Source organism: Calidris pugnax, unplaced genomic scaffold, assembly GCF_001431845.1.
Source record: "Calidris pugnax isolate Ruff unplaced genomic scaffold, ASM143184v1 scaffold125, whole genome shotgun sequence".
NCBI classification, from domain to species: Eukaryota; Metazoa; Chordata; class Aves; order Charadriiformes; family Scolopacidae; genus Calidris; species Calidris pugnax.
In genome coordinates this window covers 3,603,074-3,623,338 of record NW_015090906.1, presented here as the reverse complement: position 1 = coordinate 3,623,338, position 20,265 = coordinate 3,603,074, and the positions used below count along the sequence as shown (strand labels likewise).

Here is a 20,265-nt window from a genome sequence, read left to right as displayed (position 1 = left end):
CTTTGGACCCATTCCAACAGGTCCATGTCCTTCTCATGCTGGAACTTTATACTCTTGAGCATTTTATTAGAAACCAGAAAAAATCCCAGGAGATTGTGAGCTAATTCATCTTGGCTGTAATGCAGTAGGTGGATATATTCTCGTGGTTTGGCACGGTGACACTGAATTCACCATTTTAAGCAAGACAATCTATAACTTAGTGACCAAACTGGAATTCTTCAGCTATTCCTGGTTTCTATTATAACACATGACTAATAAAGCAGGATCTGCAAAAGTTATATATCTAAAAGTTACATATCTAAATCCCTTCTGAAAGTAATGAATGCTCCACGAGAATATGAGGTGTAATTAGTTTTTAATAACTGCTGAGATACGTCGGATCTGAACAGCTTCTTATCTAAGAGGATCCTCAGGCATTTTTTTTGTTATTTTTCTGGATGTGCATAAGAAATGAAGCCACGGTATCTGCAGTGACAGGTGTGAGGTAGAAGAACTCGGGAGTGAAGAGACGAGTGTTCGAGCACCAAAGCTCACAGGGTTTAGCATCGTGTGATGGAGAAACCAAACCAGCAGCAATTGCTCTCCATTCACATTCTGGCTTGTTCCACAGTCACTTTGACCATATTTACACATCCTTTTCATAGAATCATAGAATGGTTTGGGTTGGAAGGGACCTCAAAGATCATCGAGTTCCAACCCCCCTGCCATGGGCAGGGACACCTCCCACTAGATCAGATTGCTCAAGGCTTTCATGTCCCATCTTCCTCATTTTGCCCCTGAAATACTTGTTTAGTGCAATTCCTCATTATCTTCTCTCCCTCTTCTTGCCACTTCTTACAGTCCTGTCTTTCATGCACCTCCCACTAGAGCAGGTTGCTCAAGGCTTTGTCCCATCTTCCTCATTTTACCCCTGAAATACTTGTTTAGTGTAATTCCTCGTTATCTCCTCTCCCTCTTCTTGCCACTTCTTCCAGTCCCATCTTTCATAGGCTTCCTGGATGTTTTGTCCTTTACCCTTTGCTTTAATCTTGTCTTTGGCCACCAGTCTTCTTCATGAAAGTATCCCAAGTGACACAAAGAGGGAAAAACACATTTGCTTTCCTAGTTTTTATCTTTCTGCTAAATGCTAACAAAAGAGAAGGTTTCGAATGAGGGACAGGAAAAGGCAGAGAAACTGTAATACAGGAAAAACTAATATTTTCTGGTTTTCAGAAGGGCAGGCAATGAAGAGCAAAGAAAAAGAGGAAAATACAAGGATGAGAGAAAGCAGAGAATCAGGACAAAAATTAAAAACAAATAAATGGGAATGAATGTTCATGATTTATTCTTGTAGCAGCGTGGCTGAAGGCAGTGCTTTACAAACACAGAGCAGGTCCCTGCCCCATGAATTTGCAGTTGGAATTTGGGCGGTGGGAGAAATTAATGCAGAAAACTCCCTGCGTTTCAATTTATTTCTCTGTAACGTGTCCCAGAGCATGTTTCATTTTGGGGAGAAGGAGGTGACGACAGATTGTTGTTGCTAATAGGATTTGGGTCAAACTGCTGCTTACTATTTGGCAGGTAACTCGATTAATAGGGGGGTGTTCTTAAAAATTACATGCCACGGCAGGAGGATAATCCCCTCCCCACCGAATTTCAAGTCCTGTTCATCAGCAAAGGTGTTTGGCTGAGCATTCTCTGCAGCAATTTATCCATTAAAACCCAAGCTTCCCTACCACTGGCTTTAATCCTGGCTTGGAAGGAGCATCCTCGCCACGGCTGAGCGTGCTTCGTTCTGCCTGATTCCCAAAAATACCAACAGCTCATGCTCACTCCTGTAGAGAAATCTTCCTTCCACCCCGCAAAAAACTCACAGAGAAAAGCGATGATAAAGGTCTGAATTTATGGAAGCCGCGTGGAATTTATGGAAGCTTTATCGGTGTTAGCCAAGAGCTGGAAGACAGTCAAGCAACTTAGGTTAAAAATTGCCAAAACACCCCTCCGGATGCTAACACAGGCTGGTGATGACCCATCTACCAGAATGGCATTTAAAATTGCGAGGAAACTATGTGTAGAAAATAGCTCATACGAGGTATTGTATGAGATCTGCTGGAGCTAGAAGGTTGATGGTGGCAGTTTTAAGAACATGGGTTTAGAAAGTGTGGCAAGAAGAAAAACCATAGAGTCATAGAATGGTTTGGGTTGGAAGGGACCTTCAAGATCATCCAGTGCCAACCCCCCTGCCATGGGCAGGGACACCTCCCACTAGAGCAGGTTGCTCAAAGCTCCATCCAACCTGGCCTTGAACCCCTCCAGGGATGGGGCATCCACAGCTGCTCTGGGCAACCTGTTCCAGGGTCTCACCACCTTTCCAGGGAAGATTTTCTTTCTAATATCTAATCTAAATCTTCCCTCTTTAAGTTTAAAACCATTACCCCTCATCCTATCGCACTTCCTTATGAAGAGTCTCCCACACATGAACTATGGCAAGAAGATGATGATGATCAAATAAATCATTACAAATTAATTTTGCGTTGGCTGCAAATGCTTTTGTTGTGTTTGACAGCTAAGGGGAGTTTCATCTCTCAAGATGAAGAAATTGTCTTTAGTTAGTGGCTTCTTCGAGGCTCTTTGTAGAGCATCAGCTGGTGTCCCTGGGAATTTCAATTCTCTCCTGGCAGGGATTCACCTGGTGCTCTACCAGTCTCAGGTCTGGGAAATGGGAAGATCCCATGGCAATCCGACAGCTCTAAAATGAAGGACTTCTCTTTTTTTTTTTCCTCTAATGTCTGAGTGGAAAGTTAATGTTACGTAAAACTGCCTACTGAAGCCAATTCCTTCACTAAATTTGTTTTCATAGGGTTTTTTCATTTCTCCCGTGTGTCCAAGAAAAATATTACTTAGCTAAAAGACATTAATTCAGTTTAAATCAGGATATCAGGCCCTCTGAGTCTAGCGCTGATGTGTGTGCACAAGTTTCTTGTTTAATTTAAGCCTGCCGGTTACTGGCTCTTTGTTTATTTCTCCACTCTCCCTGCTTTCCCTATATTCAGGATGCTTATCTCATAAACTGCTCCAAAACTAATGGCCGAGTAGCATTTTTTTAAATAATTCAGATGGAAAAGCAATCTCGGGCAAAGTTTCTGTAATCAGGTATGTATACAACCCAGGTTGTGCTCCCAACTTGGTCAAAATAGATCCTTAACTTCTAGTTAAGCCTAATTAGTTGTGGGTTTGTGGGTTGTTTTTTTTTTTAAAAAAAAAGCAGAGTTCAATACAAAACCACTTCTCATTTTCCTTTGCAATCAGCACATCATTTGGGTTTTGTTAAAGGACAGGGAGTTGCATCCTTTAGGTACGAGCTTTGCAAAACAATTAGTGCGTCTTTCGCGTGGCCTAAACTTGATTGAATAATTACTCAAAATAACGGTCAGTAATGGAATACATAGGGTTATCTCCTGACTAATCCTCAGGTAATGGAGTTGGTGTATCTCTGATTTTTCCTGTAGCAGCTCCCAGCGACCAGGAGACTGAGACAAAAGTGATTACGGGAAGCAGAGGGAGTCACTGGAGGCCAGCAAGGGAAAGGAGGCCTTATCTTAAGCAATTAATCAAGAAAACTCCTATTGTGGGACAATTATTCAAAGCTAATTCTAAAATAGCTCCAGAGCCTGAGGTCCTGGAGGGTTTTTTTGTGTGTGTTTTTTGGTGTTGGTTTGGTTTTGTTTTAAGAATTTTGCCAAGGTCAACAGGAGCACTGGGGTGGACCTTGACTCAAAAGGAAGAGAGCAACTTGAGTATAAAACCCAGCATCTCACAGCTTTGAGGTCGTTGCAGGAGCTGTAACTTCTTATTTAAAAAAAAAAAATATATATACAAGTTGAAATGTTTCTAAATGGAGATAATATTTTGAAACTTGCCTAACATTTCCACAGAAGCATCCTCTGTTATTTTGCATCCGTGGCGAGCGATACCGAGGGGAGCAGATCACGCAACGTTCCACCTTCGTGCGATTGTCACCCTGGTGTAGATGCAGGGCTCTGATATCTCTGAATCTCTCTTCTGTTCTTTTTTCTCTTGGTGTTTTGTTGGGGTTTTTTTCACACTGCTTCTTGCTTAGCTTAATTGTCCTACAAAGGCTCGCAGCAACTGCAGAAGCGTGGGATTGTTTCGTGGCTGTGGCTTTGCGAAAGACCACAAGGTCTTTCCAGTCATCCCCCAGAAAAGGTCTTGTAGGGTAAGAGCATCTGACAGACTGATTATGACTGATGATGGGCCTAGAGCATCTTACGAGGAGAGGCTGAGGGACTTGGGTCTTTTTAGTCTGGAGAAGAGAAGGCTGAGGGGGGATCTGATCAATGCTTATAAATACTAAAAGGGAGGGTGTCAAGAGGATGGGGCCGGTCTATTTTCAGTGGTTCCAATTGACAGGACAAGAGGGAATGGGCACAAACTTGAATGTAAGAAGTTCCACCTAAACCTGAGGAGGAACTTCTTGACTTTGAGGGTGGCAGAGCCCTGGAAGAAGCTGCCCAGGGAGGTGGTGGAGTCTCCTTCTCTGGAGACATTCAAAACCCACCTGGACACGTTCCTGTGCAACCTGCTCTGGGTGGCCCTGCTTTGGCAGGGGGTTGGACTAGATGATCTCCAGAGGTCCCTTCCAACCCCATGGGATTCTGTGATTCTGTGACTCCTTCCCTCTGTGTTCAGCCTTTAAGCTCCCGTGGAAGTGAGATTTATTGGAAGATGTTACCGTGATCCACGAGGTCCTAGGGAAAGAAGCAATAGATTTTAGCAGCTGTCCCTGAAAAATTATAAGGTCGCCTGGGAGGAATTAAAAAAAAAATGAAAAAGAAAAGCAGAGGTTTAAATTTTCCTACGGCTTCCTGAGCTTGGCTCCTTGCAGGAGAGGGAAGAATTATTACTCAGCACCATCACCCCGTGCTCTCCCAGCACTTCTTATTTTTCCCAGCGGTGCCAACAGCAGCTTTTTGAAGTCTCCTTTAGTGTCGGGTCAGAAACCCGGCTTCAGGTGGCCGGTGAGCGCCGCTCGTTAGATGTGAAGGTGATCAAGGTGCTCCTGATGAGTTTTTCTCGCTGCCTGTGGGCACCTTTTGCAAGGGCAGGGTTATGGGGAAAACCGGGGGGACACATGGGCTCCCACCCAGACTAAAAGCAGCGAGGCTGAAGGACAAAGAGAGTCACTAATTGGATTTGTAGCTGTAAGGAAAAAAAACCCTTAAAGTAAACATTTTCCTCTCTTTAAGTCTTTCCTTGGCTTCCTTCGTGAAGACTGCCCTAAAGTATCCGTTTCGGGGGTGAACCCTTCCCAGCAAATTTAATTTTGAGGCTTGTCAAGCTTTATTAAAGCCTTATCATCAGTGATTTCCTTCTCTGCCAGATCAAGAAGATTATATTTGTTATGGGATTGGGCTCGTAGCTCCGAATTCCTCCCAACACATGCGGGATTTCACGTATGGAACCAGGACACATCATGGCCGACTCCGAGCGCTGGAGACCCGGGATGTGCCTCGTCAGCACATATTTGTGAGGACTTTGGATGCTGTTCAGAGCCAGAAGCAGGGGCTGCTTTTTGTGTTGTCTTGAGTTTAGCGACTGTTTGAAGAAACGCCTTGCTCTGGGTGGCGAAAGCATTCCTAATCGCTGCTGCTGTCCTTAAAGAAATGACCCGATATATCCATTCCCAACAGCTGGAATATTTGGTGAACACTTCTGGGTATGGTGTGCACACGTATATATTAAGAGAGAGCGTGAACATAACACCTTTTTTTAACTTTGACTAGTGTTAGTGGGAGTTTCCAGTCAATGGCAGGGCTTTTTTATTTTTTTTCTTTTTTTCTTTTTTTCTTTTTTTCTTTTTTCCTTTTTTTCTTTTTTCCTTTTTTTCTTTTTTCCTTTTTTCTTTTTTTTCTTTTTTCCTTTTTTCTTTTTTTCCTTTTTTCTTTTTTCCTTTTTTCTTTTTTCCTTTTTTTCTTTTTTTCCTTTTTTCTTTTTTCCTTTTTCCTTTTTTCCTTTTTTCTTTTTTCCTTTTTTTTCTTTTTTCTTTTTTCTTTTTCCTTTTTCCTTTTTTCTTTTTTTTCTTTTCTCTTTTTTTTTTCTTTTTGTCTTTTTCTCCTTTCCTCTTTTTTTCTGTTTTTCTTATTTAAATTTCAATGATATTCAGTTACATTCATCTGTGCCTCTAAGGACAGATAGCACAGATCATAACTTTCCCTAACAGTGTAGACAGACCTTTTCCAGTTCATTCCAGAGCACAGGATCTGGTCGACATTTTTATACATCTTAATTAATATAGTGAAAATACACTCCTCCCTCCCTTAGTCTTTCTCATTTTTATATATTTTTTCTTTTTACTGCTGAGAAAACACTAATTTCTTATCCAACGAAGACAATCAAATGGATGGGCAAGTCTCTAAATACGTGCTCCATATTTTATTATTTTTTTTTAGTGCCCAGAAGTAACCAAAGCACTTTGAGAAATACAGATACGGTTCTTGCCCTGAGCAGCTTATCATCTGCTGTTGAACGTGCCCTTGCAATTGCAAGGAATGTGCAATGGGGAGAGGAGCAGAAAGGCAATTAATGGCCAAATGAGTTCTTGAACTTAAAAGTTATTTGAAGGTGATATAAACACTCACAGCCTTTTTTATGCTGGTGGAGTTGCATCTTCGTCCTGCCAAGCAAGAGTGATGGTGACTTTTAGTTCTGTTGAGCCAAAGCTCACCTCTGGTAATGCATTTTTTTGCAGAAGCTCCGTCACGTGAGCGAGCATATAACAAATTAATACCCAAAATAGCCCCACTTTGCTTTTGGAGGAGTGAACCAGGTCGCAGGCAGGTGTGGGTAATTGTCGCTAATTGCAGACCTTCTCTGGCAGAGGCGTTCTCTCTCCAGGTGGATTTTGTGCCCCACCTAAAGCCCAGCGGTGCCCATGTTTATCCCCTAATGAGCTAATCATTCCATGGGACACCGCTGGCTTCGTATTCCCATTTATTCCATGCTACCCCTTACACGTCAAGCATCTTCCCACAGCTGATGGGTATTGCCACCTTCTGCCCTCCCATCCCCTCTGCCACAAAACCAGGAACGAGTCACATCGCCGATGATAGCTGGGCTGAAGGGCATTTTACCTATTTATAGCAGCAATATAAATAGAAATATGCTTATTAATACCATCGAAAATACCCCATCATGTCTGTCTCTTGCTGCCTCTGACAGTCCCGAGGACAAGGAATGCTACTCTTCAATTAAACCACAATTCTGCTGCCAGGAGGATGTTACGCAGAAAACAAAGCTTTTGGGGTTTAAATTTTGATCTTTGGGGAAGAAAAAGTGAGGCCGGAGGTAACAGATGGTGAAAGAAACGTGTGAGGTCTATGGGACAATTATGCCTTATCCTTTTTGGGGGGCTCTTCAGTTCTCTTGCGAAATAAGATATTGAATAATCACAGAATTTTCTCACTTCCAAATCCAAGTGCCCAAATGTAGACGTAGGTAAAGGACTCAAACAAATTCTGCAATGGCAGGTAAAAAATTATTAGTTTGGCAGAAATACAGGTAGCCCAGTGTAATAAATACCTAGTTTGTTCCTCCAGGAGGAGGTATAAATAGTTGCTTCCTGAAATATTTGTAAAAGTCGGGGGGGGGTTTCAGCACAGGATTTTATTGGAGGGAGAACAGTATATTTTCTTATATAAGACCATAATATATAAAAGGAAAACCACTGTAAAATCCTTCCAGATGTTTATATAGGTTCAGCGTTTTTGTTTTCAGTTAAGATTTGTGATACTGGTTTGGAAAGCTCGGCCGGGCAGATTAGATACAGAGGTGCAAAGCAAAACGGCTGACCGTCTGTCTGCTTCCCTTTTGTCAAGAAAAATACGGATAAACCCCTCGTGTTACGTTTGGGAATTGTTAGATACAGATAATAACAACGTGGATTTTGAGCCTTTAGATGATAAACGCGATCTTTGCGAGAGGAGCGGTGCCAGGTCTTAGTTGTAGCAGCAATTCTCATCCAGAAATCCTCCCGGGAAGATTATTAAAATACTACAGGTAGTGACATCGCCTACAAAGATCTACTTGTGCGTATTTCTTTAAAGGGGGGGAAAAAAAAAAAAAAACACCACCTTAATACACGGTATTACCATAGCTAGGCCCTATTATACTATTGTAATCATAGCTGAAGCAAGACCGGTGATTAACGATGGCAATTTATTGTATCTGACGAGGGGAGAAAATAGGAGATGTTGTCGTTATCATAAATCATATCATAAATAACCAAAGAGAAGCACTCGGAAAGCTTGTGTGGTGTCAGCAGCAAGCCCTTTCAGGCACGTTAGCCCAGGATGTAGCCATAGAAACCCCAAAGTCATATTGTTATCTTAGTCTTGCTGCAGTTATGTGATACAACAGTATTAACATATAGATTAGGCCATTTATAATACGAGGTGTCATTTCAGGTTGGCTTGCTTATATAGCATTTTAGTTTTTTATTGTGCCGAATGTTAGGGAAACGCTGCATTTTTACAGGTCAGTATAGAGCCATTTATAACGTATTGGCTTCACCCCTCTGTCAGTCTGGCTAATGGACTCGGTTATTGATTGGTTGTACTCTCTGAATTGTCATTGCCTAATTACCTTGTCTTGGCTAATAATTTCATTTTTTAGAAGTCCAAATGTGCCTTTAAAGAGAAAACCTCTTCGCCTGCACGTGTGCTTCGGGGTGAGTTCCCGATTCCCTTAAGGATGATGCACCCCAGAGGGAGCAAAAACTGTAACGAGAAGGACACTGTAGAGAGGTTGGTGCTGGTCTCTTCTCACAGGTAATTAGTGACAGAACGAGAGGGAATGGCTTCAAGCTCCAACAGGGTGGGTTTAGATTGAACATTAGGAAAGAATTTTTCACCGAAAGAGTGCTTCGGCATTGGAATAGGCTGTCCAGGGAGGTGGTGGAGTCACCATCCCTGGCTGTGTTTAAGGGCTGTTTAGATGCAGTGCTAAGGGACATGGTGTAGGGGAGGACTTTGTAGAGTAGGGTAGATGGTTGGACTCGATGATCCCAAGGGTCTCTTCCAACCTAGACGATTCTATGATTCTATGAAAGCTTGTAGATTTTTGTTAAAAGCTTTGAATTTTGTTGTGGAGGTTTTCCACGTGTGTTCTGATCGAACGGCGGTGGTTTTCACGTCCCGCTCGGTTCTCCACATTTCAGGGGGGAGACTGGAATCCCAGGTAATTCCCAGCAGCACCAAAGTGACTGAACTGGGGCTGCCCTGCAGGGAGGGAGCTGGCTGGTTTTCACGCATCTCTTCCCTCCCTCTCTTCCTAAAGATGCTTCTGTGGTTGTTTCAAATCTCCATCCGAAGCCCGTGGAGCAGCTCCAGACACACCAGCACGGCATTGCTGCATTTCTTTCTGTCCATATGTGTGAGCTACGAGCCCGTGGAGCAGCTCCAGACACACCAGCACAGCATTGCTACATTTCTTTCTGTCCCTATGTGTAGCTACAAAAGCTGTGGAGCCGCTATTAAATGGTTAAAGTGAAAATAAAGTACACTTTTTTGCTTGCTCTGTGCGGTGCAAATGAGGGACTGATATTTTGTCGGGTCAGAGAGAAATTGTGAGTGGGGCTGATAACCATCTGCCAACGCTGTTTTTTTCTCTTCAGCAGGAAGCTGGGTGTGTCATTTTAAAAATCCAGGGTAGTTTGGCTTCGTAAACACTGCATATTCTAAAAAGTATTATAATGAGGACCCTCACTCGTATTTAAAAGTGTTATTCTCATTGCATCCCATACCCTAAAGCAGCCCTGGAAGCCCAAGTTGCACATTATACCTTAATCCAAGGTCTGATGCCTTTAATCCAAGGTCTGATGCCCAAAGAGGGATGCTCTTCACCTTTCTCCTTTTCTTTCCACACTTTTAGGCTTGCGTGATCCTGAGGTGGGCTTTTGACTTGGGCAACTGGACAGAAAAAGTACTTTGTTTTTTTATATAGTACTGTGTCCAGTTTTGGAACCTCCAAAATGAGAAGGGCATGGACCTGTTGGAACGGGTCCAGACGAGGGCCATGAAGATGTTCAGAGGGCTGGAGCACCTCTTGTATGAGGACAGGCTGAGAGAGTTGGGGTTGTTCAGCCTGGAGAAGAAAGGGCTCCGGGGAGACCCTATAGCAGTCTTCCAGTACCTAAAGGGGCTACAGAAGAGGTGGGGAGGGACCCTTTATGAGGGTGTGGAGCAAGAGGATGAGGGGTAGCAGTTTTAAACTGAAAGAGGGGAGATTTAGATTAGATATTGGGAAGAAATTCTTTCCTGTGAGGGTGGTGAGACACTGGAACAGGATGCCCAGAGAAGCTGTGGATGTCCCATCCCTGGAGGGGTTCAGGGCCAGGCTGGATTATTTTGTCATCCCTATTTCAAGATAAATGGATGTATTTTGTCATTAGGGATGGAGGAAGGTCTTGTTGACCACTTGCAGCTTCTTGGACAGGTTAATAACTACTTTTGGAGAGACTGATAAATATATAAACCAGATCCCTCAATCCTGTTGAACATCTCCAAGTTCAGTCCTGGCTAACACTGATTGTTGAAGGCACCACCCAGCCATTTGGGCCAAAATTTCCTGATGTGACTAATGAGTCTGGATGCTCAGCTTCGGGCATCTTTGACATCCCCTTCAAAATGCAAAATCACTGGCCATGCCTGAAAGCTCTCTCTTTTTTTCTTTTTTTTTTTTTTTGATGTATTTGTGGTCTCTGCATTTTCGAACGTACCGAGAAGGCACTGGAAGGAACTCGCTGGCAATGTCAGTGGAAAAATTTGAGACACCTGGAAGATGAGCTCCTTGAAGGTGCTCTCTTACCAGCTCTCTTCCTGTGGAAAGTGGCAACTGGAAAATGTCAGGGCTTGGTAATAGGTTGATTGATCTCCTTTATACAGTAAAAAAGAAATCTGTTGGTGCGTTGCCTGGTTGGTAAATAAGTCACATCAGCGATCGATTGTGTTCATATATCAGAGAAATTATATATATAATAATAGTATATATAAAACGTATGTATGACCACATATATCTATATAAAATCTGGCATTTTAAGCTCAGCATGTATTGCAGGTATCTTAGTGTGCTCATTTTGTGTTAGGGTAGCAGGATATTGGCCTGTGGGATATCAGGATTGAATTTTGTCGCTCTTCCATTAATTTCCTTTATGGACAACACGCACACTTTCTGTTTGTTTTGGGAAAGGGCCATTGTTATTACAAGTTAAAGAGATAAAACCTATCATGGCATATGAAAAAAAAATCTTTTCACTTTGAAGAGAAGTCAAAAACCCCTACTTATTAGGATATGATAGGGATATTACACTCTTGACTTAGGCACTGAAAACTTCCCAAAAGATATCTTTGGCTTAATCTCGTAGACAAAGACATCTCATAGACAATAGGAAAATCATTCTGGAAGTCTGCAGGAAGTTTTTGAGTATTGTTTTGTCACTAAAAACTTTCGTATGTTGGGTGGGAACGATGACTTTCTTGCGTTTGAGAGGCTGAGCTGGCTTGTGTATAAAATCTTCAGCATATGCTAAGGAAGAAAGATGGGTTGAAGATTTCAGGGTAGGCAGGGGGTTGGACTAGATGATCTCCAGAGGTTCCATCCAACCCCATGGGATTCTGTGATTCTGTGAGATGAAGTTATCATGGTGTGTCAGATGGGAAGACAGTGGTAGGTAGTGCAACGCGTCCGAGATCAGGAGAGGAGTGGGTTCCTTCCTCCCTCAACTTCACGATCATCCTTTCGCAAAGGCAAAGAACTCGCCTCATTACGTAGACACAATTAGATGCCACACTTCTAATTTACTCCAGGGAGAAGTGCCATCTTAACAACCCGTTTTCTCAGAAGCAGCCTGCTAAGGGCTGTCAGCTTGTTTTATTTCAGCCGTGGACGAATTCCCCTTTGACAGCGACGGTGGAACCCATCCCTCCTGTAACCTGGGCTCTACACATGGGGCTGGCTGGCATAATAAACAATTGCTCCGTAGAGCTTTAGTAATGTGAGCATTAATATTGATCCAGCGCTGACTTCTCTACCAACAACCAAAAAAAAAAAAATATATATATCTCTCGAGCTTTAGTAATGTGAGCATTAATATTGATCCAGCGCTGACTTCCCTACCAACAACCAAAAAAATAAAAAAAATATATATATATCTCTGTTATCTTGAGAAACCTCCCAAACAGCTCGAGTCTCCTTTCATTACAGGCGAGAGTTATTAGGGCAGATGGCCGAGGTGATATCCGTTTGACCTGTAGATGCTAACTCAAGAGGGGGATCATTAATAAGGTGGCCAGAGATAGGGAGAGATGGCAGTAAAAGGAGCTAAAAAGCAATCCCCTGCACAAAGAACCGGGCGTCGAGAGGTGCCGGGTGGCGACGGAGATGGAGGGAGGTGACAAAGTGGCTGCGAGGGCTTTAGACGCTCATCACCAAGTCAAGGAGATGGTGCTTAAAAGCTGATGTTTTCCCCTGTTTGGTTCCTGCTCCGGTGTAAATCCTGGAGGAAAACCAGCCTGTACCTCTTGAATGTAAGACACAGATTTCTCTTTCTCTTAATAAACCACCCCCCCTTAAAAAAAAAAAAAGCACTTTATTGTTTTCTGCCACGGCCGCAGCTGCGGTGGCTCAGGTTTGAAAGCCTGGCAGAAAACCAGTTCCTCGCCGAGGATCAGGCCGTGGCCTTCTTCCAAGAGAAATTTGGGTTTCATTTGACCACGATAGGATTCCAGATATTGTCATCTGAGCACGGCTGCAAAAGCGGTGAATGTGTGTCGGTAGTTAAGTGCTCGTGAACTTCCTTAGTCCCTGGATTGTTCAGGACTGACCCAGGCAATTTTTTCCAGATGTTTCGGGGGAATCCAAGTCCGTCTGAAAGGGATGGTAATGCTTCTTGCTTCCTTACTAAGTTGTCTTTGTGGCTTGCAGGAATGTGCATGAAAGCCAGAGCCAAGACAACCCCGATTTCTATTCCTCACCTCTACAAACTGCACTTTAACCTCTTCTGCCCTTCCCTGGCACCTCCAGACAACATCACAGAAGCTCCGTGGTCCCGCCGCAAACTTTACTTGCCCTTATTAAAAAAAAAATAAGCATCGCTCTCTTTTTTTTATTTTTCTTTTATTGCGCATAACCCCGGTCCCTCTTCTCCAAACCTCCCCCTGAAATTGTTTTATTTCGCCTTTGATCCAGCAGCTGCTGGTTTTCTGCAATCCTGAGTAGGTAAAACATGAGAAGCACCTGGGGATGAGAAGGAGTTACAAAAATAGGAATTTTTGCAGCTCCCTTCCGTGGGACACGGTGAGACAGAGCGGCTGTGGAAGCAGACACGGGGCAGAAATCTTTAGCAAATAAATGTTCTGATTTTTCTCACAAATGTAATTTTTTTTACGGTTCGTTGCGCTACTTGCCATTCCGCTTTATTGTCTCTTTTTATGCCCCTGGTTTTTTATATCAAAACGGTTTATGTTGCTATCTCCAAAGTCTGCGTGATCCAACCCTTTCTTCCCTCATGTTTGAATTTGGCTCCACTTTTCATCTTGTAGCTGAGGCAGAAGGCTCTAAATCCCGATTTTAAAGGAGGGGTGTTTGTTTTAAATTTTATCTCTCTTTCAAATTCCAAGCGAAAACAAACTCTCGGTGGCGAACCAGGCTGAAGGGCCTTGGGAGGGAATTCTGCTCGGTGGCAGGCAGTGCTGTCTGACATCTGATGAATGCTAATTCTTCAGCCCCCAAAACACTTTGGAGCAGATGAAGGCGGCTGATTCCTGCAACAGCTTAACCAGAGATTGAAATGACTTCCATGATCTGGAAGCAGCTCTTTTTTAGTGGGTTTGGTGTTTTTTTTTTTTCCCCTCCGGTAGCAGGTGCAGGCTCCATCCACGGTGATTTCTCACTTATATTCTAACTTTGCAGTTTAAAAAAAATATTTAATGGCAGTGCCCGGCCAGGCAAAACCTAACTCCCTAACGTTTCTGTTTTTCACGGAAGGCTAAGACTTTATCCTCAGGCAAAAGTCTCCTCTCTGGGCTGGCTGCTGTAAATCCTCTGGGCCCTGGCAAAAGCCAGAGTTGCTAGCTCATTTTACTTAATTTGTGATGCTGGCAAGATTTGTGCTGCAGCCCAGGGCTCTTGACTCAACTCTCCTAAATCAGAGCATTGACACATTACAGCAGAGAAAAGCCAAGCAGAGAAAAACCTGCAAATAAACACCTCGGAAAGAGATCTTTCAGAAAGATGCCGTCTTGCAGAGCTTGAAAAGGTGTAAGCTTACAAGTTTCTCACTGTTTGCTTCTTTCAAACCACCTGCTCGTTAAGAAGTTGGGCTTTATCCGCCGTCGTAATAACTGCTTTTTATTAGGTATTGCATGTGAGAATCTTAGGGCACTTGATATCTTTCCGTGGAAACCCTGCTAGAGAAAATGTCATGCGTTTTTGCAGGTGGGTAAGCAGAGACAGGGGGTGAAGTGAAGTGAGGTTGTCTACGGAGGAATGTCAACCAGCGTGGGTCGGTTAATGACATAATTACAGCAAAAATAAATGTGTCAGGTTAATGCCGGTGCGCTGGTTCTTATTCCGGACTAAGAATCCTTTTTCCTGCTTGGCTAATTCCATTTGGAAAGTGAGGAAGTGTATCGGAGAGGATAAAGTGCTTGGCTGTGGTTGGGGAGATCAGAGGTTCTCTTCTTCTTGAACCTGCCGTGGGTTTGCTGGGAGATCTCAAGTGAATTTTCCCCTTTCTCTGCACCCTAATGTCACGTGTAGCGCTGAAGATTGTGTTCTATGTAGGGTAGAAAAGGTAATTGCTATTAAACAAAAAAAAGCAGAGCAATCACATGGGTGATGTCCACGCTGGCTTGAAACAGTTGGTGCCTGATGTCCATCTTCTTTTCAAAAGCTGTTTTTTGGGCCTGAATCACAGAATCACAGAATCTTCTAGGTTGGAAGGGACCTTAAAGATCATCTTGTCCAACTGTCAACCTAACTGACAAAAATAGACACCCACACAACAAACAAGGAGCATCATCACTAAACCATACCTCCCAGCACTACATCAACCCGTCTTTTGAACACCTCCAGGGATGGTGCCTCAACCACCTCCCTGGGCAGCCCATCCCAATGGCTGATAACCCTTTCAGTGAAAAAATTTTTCCTAATATCCAGCCTGAACCTCCCCTGGCGCAGCTTGAGGCCATTTCCTCTTGTCCTGTCACCTGTGACTTGAGAGAAGAGACCAACCCCCATCTCTCTACACCCTCCTTTCAGGTAGTTGTAGAGAGCAATAAGGTCTCCCCTCAGCCTCCTCTTCTCCAGGCTGAATAACCCCAGCTCCCTCAGCCTCTCCTCATAAGACTTATTCTCCAGACCCCTCACCATCTTTGTCGCCCTTCTCTGGACCCATCTTTGACGCCCTTCTCTGAAGGCCCACTTGGGGCTGGAGCACGTTAGGTGTGTTCCTCCCGTCTTTCATTTTGGTTTCAGTAGAGCAGGAAGCCAGCACGTGGACCCCAGGGTTGCTCCACGATGCAAACAGAACAACAGTAAGTGGGGATGGTGGGGAGATGTATCTCGAAGGCGTGCTCCTCATCCAAACCGACAGGGACACACGCGATGCTGGGGTGTTCCCACGGAATCCTATCAGATAACATCCCTGTGCAGCAAGCTCTTGAGATGACATCAGGGACAGAACCCAGCAGGTTGAATGGGGCTTAGTCCTCTGCTTTTTAACCTTCAGATTGTGCTGCTTCAGGAAAAACAACCAAGGTTTAGGAAGATGTTTCCTCAGTAGTTAATCTGCAGTCAAAATGTTTGTTCAAGGCCAGGCTGGATGTGGCCTTGAGCAACCTGCTCTAGTGGGAGGTGTCCCTGCCCATGGCAGGGGGGTTGGAACTAGATGATCTTTGAGGTCCCTTCCAACCCTAACCATTCTATGATTCTATGAAAATTGTGTGATGTGTAGGCCAGACAGCTAATTCCAGTGAATTTTATTTTGATAGATGCTTCGCCGTCCACTTTGTTACAGCAAAAAATGCCTCAGCCTCACTTCCTTCATTTGACTGAATGAAGCAGGTTCATGTTACTGTAACCCCACAACCACTGTAAGAAATAAGATGTTTTGAGGTAGAATTGATGCTTTGGACCCACTCCACGAGGTCTACCATCATTGGTGATCTCTAATCTCATATCCTTTGCTCATGGGTTTGATGTTACGCGATGAGGGCACCTGCCAGTTGCGATGGTGGCTGATGCGAGACAGAGGAGATGCCACACTTTCCTTCCAAGTAGACCAGTAAGAAGCTCTTAGGTGGCCCATTATGGGCTGAGATGCATGTGATCATTTCTTTTGGTGCTTGTTTGTTCCTGTAAAACACATTTTTAATTATCCTAACGCTTTTTAAAAATGTTCTATGTTACAGAAGAGGAAGAGGAACAGGTGCCCACCGATGGAGGTACATCAGCAGAGGCCATGCAGGTCCCACTGGAAGAAGAGGAAGACATGGAAGAGGATGAGGCAATTAATGATGAGAACTACTTGAGCAAGAGACCATTAGAAAGTCCTGATGCTGAGGAATATCCACCTGTGAAACGGCCAAAACTGTCCGTTTCCAAAGGGGATGCCTTGGATGGAGCTTTGGAACCACGTGAGCCTCTTAGCTCAATAAATACACAAAAAGTACCACCAATGCTTTCTCCAGTTCATGTTCAGGACAATACAGACTTAGCCCCTCCTTCACCGGAACCACCAATGTTGGCTCCCATTGCAAAATCGCAAGTGCCAACCCCTAAAACTGTAGAGTCAAAGCCGTTTGTACCCAAAACAAAGTCCAAAACAAGTTCTCCAGGACAGAAGACAAAATCACCTAAAACTACGCCCTCACCAGTGGTAACTGGAAGTCCTATACGTTCACCAAAAACTGGATCCAAAGAAAAAAAGTCACCGGGTCGCGCCAAGAGCCCAAAAAGTCCTAAAAGTCCAAAGGTTCCTGCTCATGTTCCCCCACCACCTGTCAAGCCTGAAACACCAAGTAGAACCCCTGTGGCTGCATTAAGTGACAAGATAGGGAAGGAAAACATTCAAGTGAAACAAGTACAGACACCACCTGAACCTGCCCCCAAGCCAAATATTGAAAACCAGGCTAAGAAACTACCAGTAATGGACAAGACCATTGATGATTCAATCGATGCTGTGATTGCTCGTGCGTGTGCGGAGCGAGAACCGGATCCCTTTGAGTTTTCCTCCGGTTCCGAATCCGAAGGGGAAATTTTTACCAGTCCTAAAAGACTTTCTATTTCAGAGGCTCCAACTCCTAAACCTTCTGTTTCTGCCAATAATGCGAATAAGGCAGGAGCAACTCCAATACCTCCCTCAGGTGGGACTTCAAGTTCAGACATTTCATGGACAATGGATGACTCGATCGATGAGGTCATTCGAAAGGCAAACATGGGGACACCTTCTAATCCACCTACCAACTTCACTTATTTCTCTTCTCCTTCCGCTTCACCGCCAACTCCAGAACCTCTTCTCAAAGTCTATGAGGAGAAAACCAAGTTGGCTTCCTCGGTAGAAGTGAAAAAGAAATTGAAAAAGGAACTGAAGACAAAAATGAAGAAGAAAGAAAAGCAGAAGGAAAAAGATAAAGAGAAAAACAAGGAGAAGAGCAAGGAGAAGGAAAAGAACAAGGAGAAGGATAAAGACAAGGAAGGAAGCAAGGAAGCGAAATTTCAGTGGAAGGAACTACTCAAAGATGATGATCTTGATCCATATAAATTCAAACTAAAGGACTTTGAGGATGCTGACACAAAAGTAAAGTTGAAAGATGGCAATACCAAAAAAGAGAGAGAAAAACATAAAGATAAAAAGAAAGAGAAAGAGAAAGGCAAAAAAGACAAGGATAAGAAAGACAAAGAGAAACTTAAAGATAAGGGTAAGGAAGATAAGATAAAGGCTCCATCAGCACCTCTTGTGATACCTCCCAAAGAAATGTCTTTGCCCTTGTTCAGCACACCAGCTGCCATGAGGCTTCCCAGCATGTTACCTTCCTTGTCTCCAATGCTTCCTGAAAAACTCTTTGAGGACAAAGAGAAACCAAAAGAGAAGAAGAAAGACAAAAAAGAGAAGAAGAAAAAGAAAGAAAGGGAGAAGGACAAAGAAAAGGAAAAGAAGGAGAAGGAAAAGGAGAGGAAAGAAAGAGAAAAGAAAGAGAAAGAAAAAGAGAAACACAAACATGAAAAGGTAAGCTGCTTAGATGAGATGGAATACTTGCTTGAAAATTGCACATGGATTCCCGTATTTGCTGCTAAGCATTATCTAAGGGCTTTGAGGAGATGTGTGATTACAGGTTTGGTATTTTTTTTAAAAATTACAGCTCCAAGAAAGACTTCCTCCAGGAGTTTCAGGGATTGTCCCACCTCTCTGGAAGACAAAACCATGGAGGCTCAATTTTGTGAATTTAAAATGTGAGATTGTCTTTCTGGTTTTCCTCAACTCACTTTTCACTTTGAAAACCTGGGGTCAGACTCAACAACAGCGCACACACAACGAATGGATGTAGCGTGGCGATGCACAAATTTTATTCTGTAGATGTCCACTAGTAGGGCCAGCAGCCATATACCTTTCATATCAACGTGAAATTTAGTTTCTAAAAGGCTACTGTTTCGAAGCTCGTAGAAGCCTGTAAATTCTCAGGTGGACAGAAGTGAGGAGCAGCCTGCTTTCGAACAAACCAGTCTACTGGTTATCTCAGATGTTCAGAAGAGCTGCTGAATCCTCTCTTAGCATGACGGCCCCCTTATTGCTCCAATTTGTTTGAAGTAAGAAATTTTTTTTCAAAATATGGTCCAAATGTTCAAATGTCACCTTTCATTTTGAGTCTTACGCTTGAGAGAGAGGAGAGCTAGTTTTCAAGTGGGTTGAGCTCCTTCCACTCCTGTAACTCCTACTGATTTACATCAGCCAAAGATAATTTCTTCCTTCCAATATCAGCTAATCTTGAGAGTATATTTAAGAAATGAGACCGGCATATTTGCATGTTATCAGATTGGAAATCCCATTAGAAACGGCTCCCCTAATTCAGGGTTTGCTCTAATTTTTTGTCACGTCACCTTATAATGCACATTAAATTGTTAATATCTATATTTAAAAAAGAAATGAAAGAGATTGCCTTCATATGTGATAACCTTGGATACAGAAGATTTCCTAAATCTCTATCCTTAGCATTAGGAAGAACCATATAAGTTCTGGGCTTACCAAGATGCTCTTTACATCCTGCTTGGAGTGTAATACTCCATTGGTTCAAGCTCAGATTTGGGACATCTTCACATTCCCTTTTTGCCACCGTACCCTGTTGTGCTGTCTGCTGGACTTAAAACAAACTGCTCATTTCCAAACTCGACATATATTTTAAGTTGACGAATGGTTTTCCAGTGCAGAATCTGGGTGATCTGGAGAATTAATGGATAAGCCAGTGACTGACAGGCTGGTCGCCTAGTTGTCCATGTTAATTTAATGTCCAGTTTTAGGCTGCAGCAACACTTTCATGGATTCCTTATTTTGTCTGTCTTCCCCTCGTGCCCGAGGTGTTTTGTCAGTATTTCCATGAAAATTTCTGCAGAGGTTTCTTTTTGAGTTAAAAGCATATATATAAAATAGAGACAATGAGTTGCTTGTTTTTCACATGCCCAATTTCACATTTCTTCTGCAAATCTCAATATCTAGTTTGCTTTAGAGCAATAAAACAGATACACAAACAAATACACACCGGTAACGCTTTGGTATAGACCGAACATATATATATTAGGAAAAGGAATTCAACAGTAATAAAAACTTGGACAAATTAAATTGACAAAGCTGCCCATTACCTTGGCAAAAAGTCCCTGTCAAAAGATAAACTTTAAAGCTAGAATGCATGAAAGAGTCCCCAGATAGAATTAAAATTTAAACTGATTCTTGATAGATAAGCTTTTTTTTTTTTAAATCCACCTCTTTGCTGCAAGTCAGGATTTTAAAAATAAATTTCCCCTTTAAATCTCTTGAGCGATTTTCATTTTTTGCAAGGCCGCACTGCTGGTGTCCTGGAAAAATGGAGAGTTAGAGCTTTATCAGTTGGTGCCCTGAGGTATGTGGCAAAGAAGCTAAATCCTTGAAGATTAGCAAAAAAAATGCAGCACATGGCAATAAGGGGCTTATATGACTACTAGTATTAGTTCAGGTGAAAG

The 20,265-nt window shown here is 43.0% G+C and overlaps 1 protein-coding gene across 1 annotated transcript in view; it reads left to right on the top strand.

Moving 5' to 3' along the window:
* The window catches only part of TAF3 (TATA-box binding protein associated factor 3), a 138,978-nt gene that overhangs the window by 84,980 nt on the left and 33,733 nt on the right, over positions 1-20,265 (top strand). The window contains exon 3 of the mRNA XM_014949113.1: positions 16,467-18,283. Coding sequence (XP_014804599.1) covers positions 16,467-18,283 — 1,817 coding nt within the window. The remainder of the gene's footprint in view (positions 1-16,466; positions 18,284-20,265) is intronic.